The sequence below is a fragment of the Rhamphochromis sp. 'chilingali' genome (genome assembly GCF_963969265.1).
Source record: "Rhamphochromis sp. 'chilingali' genome assembly, chromosome: 9".
NCBI lineage: Eukaryota > Metazoa > Chordata > Actinopteri > Cichliformes > Cichlidae > Rhamphochromis > Rhamphochromis sp. 'chilingali'.
In genome coordinates, this window is record NC_137936.1 from 26,888,836 (window position 1) to 26,901,280 (window position 12,445).

Consider the following 12,445-nt stretch of genomic DNA (forward strand, 5'->3'; position numbering starts at 1 on the left):
CAGTTTAGTGAAAGATCACAGCATGGATTAAACTAAGAACTTTGTTATGGTTAGAACCTGCTTTGTCATAGCTGCAATATTAAACACAGATAAGGTTATGAAAAAGGCTTAATATCAATTTAAAACAGGCAACGAACAAGCCATCGGGTGTTTCAGCCAAATGTTTTCTTGACCCGACCTTTCAACCCAATATAAAAAGTCCCCCCTCCAGAGAGATGCATCACCTTACAACCATACGAGGAGAAAGAATTCAGAGTCGGCATGTTTTTCCTTTTTGTTTTTTTAATCGTCACTTGGCAGTTTCAACATTAATCCACTTACAAGCAGGTAAAGCCTGCATTGAGGCTTTAACCGTTGAGGGGAAAAGACGGGCACTTCACCTTCACCGTGATCCATTTACACCCAGCATTGCAAGAACCTAACTGGCCATAGTGCGTAACGAAAAGAGTTGAGAAGGTGGGGCACTGCAAACACTTTGGCCCTTCGAGTTGAATTACATTAATTACATCAAAAGGAAGAAAATGAGGCATCAAAAGGACTCCTAAATCAGGCAAAAACGTTACGTGCTTTGGTGGTACTTTGATTACTTTGGCTGCGGCTTGCCTCTTGACTTCAGTGATTAGTCTGGATGAGTGGTTATCGCTTCAGGACCGATCCCAGTTTTGTTAAGACAGCTTGAGTGCAGTTTTCAATTAAGTGCTAACACATGTCATTATTAGTGTGAACACACTGGAATTAGGCCAAACATTTGCCTGGCTTAAGATGCGGGAGAAAAACCTGTCCCATCATGTTCCACCTTGAGCCGCTATGAGACAGAGAGAAGAGTTTAGATAGAAAAGCATGAGGATTTGTTTTATTCCATAAACAGAGAGGGAATGACAACCAGCAAGAGAAATTCTCTTTAACAGCAGTAGCACTTGATGGCGTTTCGGAAGAGTATGGGCGAGAAAGAGGAGAGATAGCCGAAGAGTTTGGTGTGTGTTGGTGTGTCAGAGCAGAATAAGACGAGATTAAAAAAAAAAAAAAAAAGCTTCCACAGCTTCATCTATTTATTCTTTTAAAAAAAACTAACCATTTAAAGCTACTGATGGAAGCTTTGGTGGTAGAATGGCATCCACCTAAAGTCTAGCTTCAACCAGAGGCGAGTCGTTCAACGCTCGCTAGTTAGCAGAAGCTACCGTTAAGGGTACCGTTTTCAAACGTCAGCATCACCAAATGGATTGCCAGATGCAACTTGTGAATTAATGTCTTTAGCATTTCATTTACAGGCTGAGGGGAAGAAAAATGTCTCTGTATCCCTGAATCACTGAGCTATTGTCCAGCCTAAAACCAAACACAGCACCCAGAGTGCAACATGGTTCAAGTGCTCCCACCCACCAAACACCAACACCATTCTGGCCACACCTCTTCCTCTTTCTTCTGTTCTTCCCCAGACTTGCAGGGGAGCTTAATAACGATAGTGGTCCGGTTTGAAGGGCCCCTCGGTGGGCAGGCCCAGGTACTTGGCCTGCTTTTCTGTCAGCTTGGTAAGCTTCACTCCCAGTTTATCCAGGTGGGCAGCTGCCACCTCCTCATCCAGCTACAGGCACACAAATAAAGAATAAATGAGCAAAAACATGTTAAATAAAGATTCCAGTTATTTTTCTTTTTTGCCTATTCAGTTTTGGGGGTTTTTGCATTTATCCTTCATGCTTTAATGTCTGCCTGAAAATATTAACAAGCAGAAACTTAGAATTTCAGAAGAGATAATTTTCTTGCAGTGGTTATTTAGTCCCAGAGGTAATTTTTGATCACATCTTAAGATATAATAAATTACTGAATAAAGGTATATAAAATTGCTCTTCACTCAAAAAAATAAATAAATAAAAATAAATTCTGTTTGAAAATCAATGTCTTTACACATCTAAAGAAATTTGACTTAAGAAAAAAAAAAAAGAAGATTCTAGTTTAAGTAAATATCTGACATTTCCTATTCATGTCCAACAAAGTACAAACCAGATACAATGCAAGTGCTGCATAAGCTTAAGCAGTATTATCACAGTGCATGTTCTGACCTTCTTAGGCAGGAAGTAGACTCCCAGAGGGTACTTCGCAGTGTTTGTCCACAACTCAATCTGAGCCAGCACCTACAGTAGAGAACTTGGATTTAATAAAGACTACAAAACAATTATAATGTTATCACTTTGTTTCAAAGACTTTGTTTCAAAGTTCCAAATGTTAATAGAATTCTAGTGTTACAGATGAAAGTTTACAGCATACATAATAATTTTTTTCTGTAGCATCGCTGACTCAGCCTTAGTACCTGATTGGTGAAGGAGTTGCTCATGACAAATGATGGGTGTCCCATGGCACAGCCCAGGTTAACCAGCCTGCCCTCTGCCAGGACAATGACGTGACGACCGTTCTTCAAACGATAGCGATCAACCTGAGGAGTCGGAGGAGAATCAGCAGCTGTGCAGGGACAGTTTAGACATAGCAGGAGACATCTGCTCATCCTTTGTGTTGTGTAACCTCTCCCTGTCCTCGCTTAGGCTTTACCTGAATATTTAGCCAGCTCCTACAACTACACATGTATCAGGGTGATTAAAAAAATGACAGCTGCAGTACATCTTATGTTAAGCTGTTGGTGGGAATAACTCTGAGTCCCCAATGTGTTTTAGAGTCTCAGTGTAAACCACCACCAGTTTCTTTCTGCCACCTTATGACACAGCTGCAACACCAACAGTTGGACTGTAACGCCTCAAGGGGCAGTAAAAAAAAAAAAAAAAAAAACCCTAACTCATATTGGGTTTTGTTTGTTTGTTTGTTTGTTTGTGTGCTTGTTTTCCATGTGGAGAACTATTTTGGCCACCCCCCTCATGACTAACACACAAAGCAACAGAATACAGAACACTTCAACATTCACCAACATCCTATTAACAGTAATGCCATCTTAATATACATTTTAGTATATACTCTATAACCAAAAACACAGAATTCTCTAGAATCTTTAAGTAGCTGTCATTGTTCTTACCTGAGGCTTGACATTGATCTTCTCAGCAGCATTTTTGGTGAGCCAGCTGACATCAATCTCACAGTCAAAGTGTCCAATATTACAAACAATGGAGTCGTCTTTCATTTGCTCAAAGTGGCTGAAGGTAAACACATTGACTTATAAGCCACTTTTTAAATGTGTAAGAAAACTCAAAAACAATTAAACTGTTTGAAAGACACGAGAGTTGGTCAAACATACTGTCCCATGATTATGTCTTCACAGCCAGTGGTGGTGACAAAGATGTTTCCTTCCTTACAGGCCTCATCCATGGTTGTAACCTCATAACCTGCAAGACAGAGGAGAAAAGCACCGTTTCAATTACAGAAACCTGTTTATTTTAAAGGAAACATATATAATATGCAAGTTTCCCAACAGCTTAAAAATGATTGCTCCCATTATTTAAGTACTGCACAGTTTTGTCATCCTCATCTACCTTCCATAGCAGCCTGAAGGGCATTGATGGGGTCAATCTCAGTGACGATGACACGAGCGCCGAATCCTCGCAGAGCCTGGACACAGCCTTTACCCACATCACCGTAACCTGCCACCACTGCAACTTTACCAGCAATCATCACATCTGTGGCTCGCTTGATACCATCGATCAGACTCTCCCTGCAGCCGTACAGGTTGTCGAACTTACTCTGTGGGTGGGAAACAATGTTATTACATGGAATAAAGAGGCTGTTCCAGACTGAAATGAGGCAGAAGAATACAAGCTGACAGGCTGGTGTTATTAACTGAAAATCTAGTTCAAACTCATTCAATTAGCCATATCATTACTGTATACAAAGTAATTCACCTCATAAACAGATAATATTTTACAACTACTCCATTATCTTCAAATCTATAGGATGGAGAAAAATAGATCACCAGATAAATATTCACAAGGTCACACATTTTACAGACCAATTCAATCAAGCATATTTATAAACTACTTAACATATTTATATTTGCATGAATGAATAAGTCCACTAGGAGGGATGTTTATATTTTTATACATGATAGGCTGGAGATTAAAAAGCTCAGGATTGCTCACCTTGGTGACAGAGTCATTGACGTTGATGGCAGGGATCTTCAGTTCGCTCTTTTTCAACATCTTGTACAGGTTGTGGACACCTGTAGTGGTCTCCTCCGACACGCCACGGATACCTAGAAATACAAAATTGCTTAAAAACCTGGAACTTTATATAAACTTTGACCGTGACGAATAAATCATGACCACAACTGGTCATGCACTAGACTTATTATAGATGTTTTCAAGCCACAAAAGAACAGTAACAAATAATGTACATAATAACTAACCTCTAAGTGGTTTGGTGTACCCTGTACATAGTTTACAGATTTTTTTGAGAATTTTGGCCATAACCATAAGCAACTGCTGGCTATCACTGAGAAATTAAGGACACTGCATGGTTATACAAAAACAATACAATCAGTCAGAAGGGATTCACACTTTGAAAGAACATTAGGTTCATTAACCTAATGCCGTTTTAAAACAAGACCTGAAACTAGTGAAAGATACCATAAACTCATCTTGAAAGGTCATATATCAAGTGACCAGTAGTCTTTTTTGCATCTTCAAATCCCACCAGCAGGAATGAAAGACATATTTTCCTTTATGTTTTACCATAGAAGTGCAGGATTTTTTTACTGTGGTGAAAAATGAACACACAATGAAGAAAAATGTTCACAAACAACAAATAGAACATTATTGGGACTTTGAGTACCTCTCTCAGTTCTTTAGTTGTAAAGCCACTATTATTCTGTATATACATGACAGCTGGATTTTAACAGGATGTTTGGTCATGCAGTACACCTTTATGTGAAACTGTCGGTGGGAATAACTCTGAGTTCCAATGTGTTTTAGAGTCTCAGTGTAAACTACCACCAGTCTCTCTCTGCCACCTTATGACACAGCTGCAACACTAACAGTTGGGCTGCAACGCCTCAAGGGGCAGTAAAACTACGTGCATTAAAGTGCAAAAAGAGCTTGAGCCCCCCCCCCCTTCCCGTTTTAGCATTTTCCCACTACACTTAAGATAATGGATCATTTACTGGAAACAAGTCTTGCACAATACCAAGAGCAAAACTATTGTTATACCACGAGCAAACAAGTCCAAGGGAGTTCTACATGAAGAACTTAAGAGCTTGGAAAACTTGCATGAAAAATAAAAATGCTTAAAAAAACCAAAAAAAAAAACCCATCAGTGTTCATATTATTAAAATAATGTGTCGCAGCTGCTGTATGCAGTGGCCAAAAGCTCAAAGAAAGATTGATTCATGCAAGATTTCTTAAGAATAATAATAGCAGCTTCATTTTACACCGTGAGTGTAGGTGCATAAAACCAACCTGCCAGCAATTTAGGGTACTTTGTGTGGACCAGGTTGGTGAGGTCTCCTCCATCATCCAGGATCATGTTGAGGGGCTGACCATCTTTGAAGTACAGGGTCTGTTCAATGCACCACACATACTCCTCATCTGTCTCACCCTTCCAGGCATATACTACAGATGGACAGAGATATATTTAGTAACGTGCTTTATTTCTAAAATTCAGGTGGGTATATTAAAAAGTCCTGGCAGTTTTGTCATGTATTTAAAACAACACATGGTGCTTTGGAAAGCTCTTAAGAGCATGTACTTCCTCCTAACTGTCACTTCCAAGATTTAAAAAAATCTAAGATTTAAGAATGCTTGCAGAAAATGAGTCAGTTCTGAGACTAATTATCCAATTCATTTCAACTTGTCAGTGTGTGTTACCTGGAATGCCAGCCTTGGCGATGGCAGCAGCAGCGTGATCCTGAGTAGAGAAAATGTTACAGCTCGACCACTGAACCTGAGGAGGAAGAATCTGGGTCAGTTTAGGCACAAACAAATGAAGCTACAATCACACACACTAAACAGGAAATCACCACAATCTATGAAATAAATATTTACATGAACCCAGGTAACCTAGCTGTTGATGAACCTCTGTGCTAATTGATTTTATAAACAACGTGTAAAGTGACATGTTAATAAATAACAGCTTGCTGGCTTTGAGTGCATTTAACTGGTTTTCTGGCAGGATTCTTACTTGGACAGAAATGTGTAGATAACGGAAACCAAAGTCCAATTAAAGCAAGCTACAGCACACTGTGTACTCAACTGTCGGTGGGAATAACCCTGAGTCCCCAATGTGTTTTAGAGTCTCAGTGTAAACTACCACCAGTCTCTCTCTGCCACCTTATGACACAGCTGCAACACTAACAGTTGGGCTGCAACGCCTCAAGGGGCAGTAAATCAGTCACAATGACATGCAATGACGCCTGGTGAGAAAATCATTCAGCACATCTAGATAAACTTTAGCAGCATTCGTTGATTTTTAACTTGAGATTTTCCAATCATCACATTCACCCTTTCATAATGTAACATTACATAATAAATCAGGGTAGGTTTTTTGTGCACACAAAACATGATTTTTCCTGAAGTCAAGTTGTTAGAAATAAACCTTAAGGCTATTACCTTATGAACAAATGTCACCCAATGCTGCCATCTACAGTTCAATACCCTTACTAACAGTTTTAAATATGCAAAGTTGACTGTAAGTCAAGTCACCACCAATGCAGACAGAGTAAAACCAATTCAGGGAAGAAGAAAAAAAAAGGGGGGGAGGGGAGATTGTTATTTGTTCTCTGCTAGGTCTCAGGGTGCAGGTTCTTGCAGGACAAGACCAGTTGTGGTCAGAGAGATAAAACCAACATGATAACAAGATACCACGGCCTTGAGGCACACAGAGGGGGAGAAAAGCCAGACTCCAGATGGGTTGTACCAATAAATGAATCAATTAATGTGTCCTCTACTGTAGTTGTCTGGAGGGTCTGCACAGTCTTATCGAAAAACAACATAAAGGATTTTGACAGATCTATATGCATCAACTTTAAAGGGACCTACAGTTTGTTCTCAAAAAGACATTACTATGTCTAAATGCAGAAAGTAAGAGGGCATATGTGCCCTCGCACAATGTAGGCGAAGTTACTGGAAGCTCTCTTGATAAATAAATACTAAAAGGCAGCTTTTAAATGTCACCTCAGCTCCGAGGGCAGTGAGGGTCTCGATGAGAACAGCAGTCTGCAGGGTCATGTGGAGGCAGCCGGCGATACGGGCTCCCTTTAGAGGTTTGGACTGACCGTACATCTCCCTCATCTTCATGAGGCCAGGCATCTCGTTCTCTGCCATGTCGATGGCCTTACGTCCCCATTCAGCCAGGCTGATGTCAGCTAGAAAAGAGACCGCAGGTTGTCAAAAGGAGTACAAAGATAAAACTGATTAATGCAATAAGCTTGTTCTCTGGTCTGGCATTCTCAGGTGGATGTTTTTTTGTCAGGTAAAGCCTCATATATGCATCAGACTTGGTCTGTTTATTCAAGTCCAAAAGTTTAAAACTTGAGTGTTTTTCTTTAAGCAAAATGCCTGTTAACATAAATAAATAAAAAATAAAAGACACTCATAACATTCATACATTATTTGTCTGGAGTGTTCCATTTTTCAAAAAGAACTAGTTGGGGGGGGGGGGGGGTAAATGCCTAAAACCACATCATCAGGATGTGGTTTTGCAAATCAGCAACTCTGTTATGTTTTAAACTGCAGTTTTACAAGTCTCAAAAAGGCAAATCTAATAGTTTTAATTGTACTGTCCAAAATACTAGCAAAATTGTGTGCAAGTTTAACACCCTGTGCATACCCAGTTTTGTCTGCACAGATTTCTTATATAAAATTGTATAATCTTCTTTTCTAATAATCTTGTTGTAGGTGGAGAATTCACATGACCACAGCTGTGACATAACAGATTTGCACTTTTGACAGTTTGTCTCTACACTCCCTTCTTTCATTTTCATAACAGCTGCTGTTGCACAAGTTGGCCACACTGAGGAAATAAAATCATGTCATGAACAGCATGCAATAGGGAAGTGTGATTATCCTTTTCAAATTGGAATGAGCCAAGTAAGCCAGATCTTTACAGAGAGCACGTAAATCTACAAAAAGTCTGTTTGTTCTTAATCCTGTTTCTTTGTTAGCACTTCAGCCTCTTGTTGCTTTGTATGAAGTGCACTTTCAGAACAACCATGTGCCTATATTAATATCAAACCATTCCTACAAAGAGTAGAATGTGTCATGTCATGTACATTACATGTAAAATAAATATGATTTCTGACAACTCAATGCATAAATATTAGGATTCAACAATGAGGTTATTCAAAAGTGGAGCACTTCTTACACAGAATCTGATACATGTCTTTGCCACAGACAACAGTAAATTAAATCTTTGGCTTTTGGAGGTTTTTTTTATTATTATTTGTTGCTTTTACCATTAAGAAAGCAACTAAATTTTTAAGTGTGTAAAATGTGTGAGGGACAACAACAATGATGGCCAAGTGGCATTAAAATTAAGTTCACTGATTTGTTTTCCCTACAATGCCATCTGCATATTTGAAACCTACCACTAGTTAAGACCTTATTGATACACCTAATTTTTCTTGCTTTTAGTTTTAGACTTAAATACACAGCAAAAATTCCAGATCTATAAATACATTTTCTGACCACTGTCATAATAATTTAATAACATAAGGCAGCACTACCAGCCTTGCTCTCAGAAACATGCTGCTTTGGCTTGTTACTGTAATCATAGCTGCCGACCCACTACAATAGCCTTCTGGTTAGGGCTGTGCAATAAATCACATTTTAACTTCAAATATAAACAATACATTAATTTTGAATACTACAACACAAAAACTAGTTTTGCAACAATTCGTTGTTTCAACTATGAATACACCTTTTTACTTGACAATGGCTTCCCCATAAAGGTCATGAATCTATTTTTTTCTGTTTAATTATAATTAGTAGTTCAAGGAAATAACTTAAAACGTGCATTTCTTCTTTCATACGTTTATTAAACTTACCATTCCTCCAAACTTAATGTATGTTTGTAAAAGAATTGTTATTTATATATAATTACTGACCACAATGACTGTGGTTATGATTTTTTTTGTAATCAAGCAGCACTTGGGAAGGCAGTGTACAATACAAAAGACAGTACTGATTAAATGCTTGTAGTTAACTACTGATTAACCATTTGTAATTGTACTTGTAGTAAATGAGTGTTATTGCATATATTATTATATCACAAATTAACAGATTCGGCTATTGTGTTAAAACTCTTGACCCTTGGATTGCATGCGGACTTCGTCTCATGCCTATCAATTAGCGGGACATTGCCTAACAGCTTCTGTTTCTAGTCAGCTGCAGAATATCATCCACGACAGGTGTGGTTCACATTTGGTGCATTTCAATAGACCAATTGTCCATTTTCATGGCAGACATAGAAGCACAGTTCAAATTTATTAACAGCTCATTTATAGCAAATTGTGACTGAGAACCACGTCTAATTCGGGAACAAAACTATCAAAACAAACAAACAAAAAACCTGTATTCCAATAGAGAGGCCTGACATCAACATTAGGCAAACACCACGTGTAGTGCTTCCGTTACTAGTTTGCAAGTCGCATTCAGTGCAGCATTGTCTATGCCTGTTCTTGTCACTCACGCAGAAACTGGCGGTGAAGCGCAAGTCATCACGGGAGGTGCAGTTTACAAACACAGCTTGAGCCAAGGGTTCTTAGCGACTACGGTTCCACTGATAGACTACAACTCCCAGAGGCTTTGGGTGAGCTTTCTGTTCACGGAGCAGCCCATGCCCGATGCAAGTATGGCTGTTACATGTCGATTCATTCTCAGAAATGAATCAAAGTATGCTTTATTCACATACCGGGAAAAGGAAATCTAAAAGTTTACTGCTAAAATGACTAAGAAACACCAACAAATTAACTGGACAGCTTGCTAAACTGCGGTAATAACATAACACGTTTCACCACATGCTAGCAAGTTAGCAGTAATAGAGTCCAGAAAGCCCTGCAAAGTCTGGGATAAGTAAAAAAAAAATAGTCTAAGGCATATAAAACATTTATTTCGGTATACGGTTGGCTTCTATACTAAATTAAACGCCTATGGGAACCGTTACCCAACCTGCAAACTTAACGCATTACTAGCTAACTAACCGCGAACGTGCTTAGCTTAACTTGATATACAAGTACGGCAGAAAAAATAAACATTGACACTGACCAACTTTGTAGGGGACTTTCTCAGACATGGTTGTTTTGTGGTGTTACGTTCCGGTAAGGTTGAGAGAAGCGGCAGCCTGGCCGACGGACAGAGGCAGAGAGGGAGGGACGAAAACATGACGGCTCGGTTTTTATCGTCGAAGCTTCATCCAGGCGAGTTCACTCGACAGGGCGACTACAACGCGCTTCTCTTTTGAACTCCGATTGGTTGCAGCAGCTCCCGCCCCAAGCGTAAACGACTTGATTGGGTAACGGGTGATGTGGGACGTCGAGTCAATTGTGAAATGAGGTCTTGAGGCGAGAAGTTTGAGTGTGTAAGCAAGTTCAGGCTGGAATCTGTCGGTGGTTTCCTGGTTTCTAGATAAGTGACAGTGTAAACTACTTTATTCGTGTAATGCAGACTGCGAAAGTTGAATAACATTTTGCACACAGGCAGATGCTTCACGGTTATTCCTACACATACTGCGGTGTTCTTCCTATATAACACCTTCAATAGGGTCGTCTTGTAAGTTTTTCCTTTGTTAATAAATATGTTTTTTTTTAATTATATAATTTTTGTATTGGGTCAATTTAAGGCTGCATTAACAGCTGAACTCAGTCTCCAAGAACTATGAATTTATGCTTAAATGGGAAAACAAAGTTGTAGGTTTTTTGGAGGCAAACATATACTATATCGTGGAAGGCCACATAAAATCACAGAGCAGGAAGCTGAGGCGCATAGTGCGCAGAGGTCACCAGCTATCTGCAAACTTAATCCCTACAGTCCTCCAAACTTCTTGTGGCCTTCAAATTGAAGAACAGTGCATGGAGAGCTTTGTGGAATGGGTCTCTATGAGTGAGTGGCTGCATCCAAGCCTTACATCACCAAGCACAATGCAAACCATTGGGTGCAGTGGTATAGAGCATGCCACCACTAAGACGTGTTCTCTGTAGTGACAAATCATGCTTCTCTGTTCAGAAATCCAATGGATGAGTCTGGGTTTGGTGGTTGCCAGGAGAACTTGTCTGCTTTGTGCCAAGTCTAAAATTTGGTGGAGGGGGGATTATGATGTGTGGTTGTTTTTCAGGAGTTGGTCTCTGCCTCTTAGGTGCAGTGAAAGGAACTCATAATGCTTCAGCATCCAAAGACATTTTCATGCTCCCAACTTTGTGGAAACATGTTGAAACAAGAAGGGGTCATCCCTGTTTCAACATGACTGCACACCAATGCATAAAGCAAGGTCCATAAAGACATAAAGAGCAACTTTGGTGTGGAAGAATTTGTCTGGCCTTCACAGACTCCTGACCTGATAAAACCACCTTTGGAATGAATTAGAGCTGTGAACCACACCTTCTGATCCATCTAAATTCACAAATGCACTTTTGTAAGAATGGTCAAAAATCCCTGAAAATACACCCCTAAACCCTGTGGAAAGACTTTCCAGAAGAGTTGAAAGTCTTATGGGTGCAAAGAGTGAGGCGACATTGTATTAAACCGTATGGGTTAAGAATGGGATGTCAATCAAGTTCGTACGAGTGTTAAGGCAGGTAAGTGAATACTTTTGGCAGTGTAGTGTATTTATCCCACAGGTTTTTCAACTTTTTGGTTTATTCACACAATATTTTATAATATTTAATAATTTTAATTAATATTAAAAAATGTAATATGGTTAGGTAAAAGATGTGTTTTTTAAATGTTTTACTAATGAGATCAAGTGGTCAGTAGGATCATATGTATGCTTTGGTTCCTAAACTTTGACTAGCTTTCAAATCCACCATAGTCCTGACATCTTTGTTGACATTTAAACCCTGCATGCTATGAAAATGTGTGAGATGTTTCCTTTATTCAGTTAATTACACTTTAATTTGAAAATATGTTACTTTCATTGTATCTTGTTGTTCAGGTCTATCTTTTTTTTTAAAAACAATATTTTTATTAATTTTAATTTTCACAAACAACCCTTAATTAAATAATATAATATGGTGTACAGTTCACAGCAATAAAAACAAAACAAAAACAAGCAAACTGAACACAGAACACCAGTTCAGATCCATACTAACAATACCTGGGGTCCCAGTAATAATATACAGCATGAGAACTCAAGAAAAACCTTGTAGTTAGACATCAGGTCCCACATAGTTCAAGTACGGTTCTCACACCATAAAGAATTGGTCTGTTTTTGAGTGTAATATACATGTAAGATGACAATCTGTCAGGTCAGTGGAGCCACCCAGTGTATTACAGCCTGTAGACTGGATTACCCATAAAGCAAGTTCATA

General features: G+C 39.1%; 1 protein-coding gene across 1 annotated transcript; it reads right to left on the reverse strand.

Moving 5' to 3' along the window:
• Positions 1-262: 262 nt before the first annotated feature.
• On the reverse strand, positions 263-10,345 carry ahcy (adenosylhomocysteinase). The gene is made up of 11 exons (XM_080892256.1): positions 10,188-10,345; positions 7,098-7,288; positions 5,793-5,868; positions 5,385-5,537; positions 4,071-4,183; positions 3,468-3,675; positions 3,233-3,320; positions 3,014-3,131; positions 2,303-2,425; positions 2,055-2,126; positions 263-1,579 (listed from the first exon to the last, which is right to left on the reverse strand). The coding sequence occupies exons 1-11, from the start codon at positions 10,213-10,215 to the stop codon at positions 1,448-1,450; spliced, it is 1,302 nt and encodes a 433-aa protein (XP_080748382.1). The 5' UTR covers positions 10,216-10,345; the 3' UTR covers positions 263-1,447.
• Between the last annotated feature and the right edge of the window lie 2,100 nt (positions 10,346-12,445).

Coding starts and splice junctions, on each gene's coding strand:
- ahcy (XM_080892256.1), bottom strand. CDS start 10,215: ATGTCTGAGAAAGTCCCCTACAAAGTTG. Junction 3,321..3,467: donor CCTTCAGGCTGCTATGGAAG/GTAGATGAGGAT, acceptor TCTGTCTTGCAG/GTTATGAGGTTACAACCATG. Junction 2,426..3,013: donor AGATCAATGTCAAGCCTCAG/GTAAGAACAATG, acceptor CCGACTCCTCAG/GTTGATCGCTATCGTTTGAA.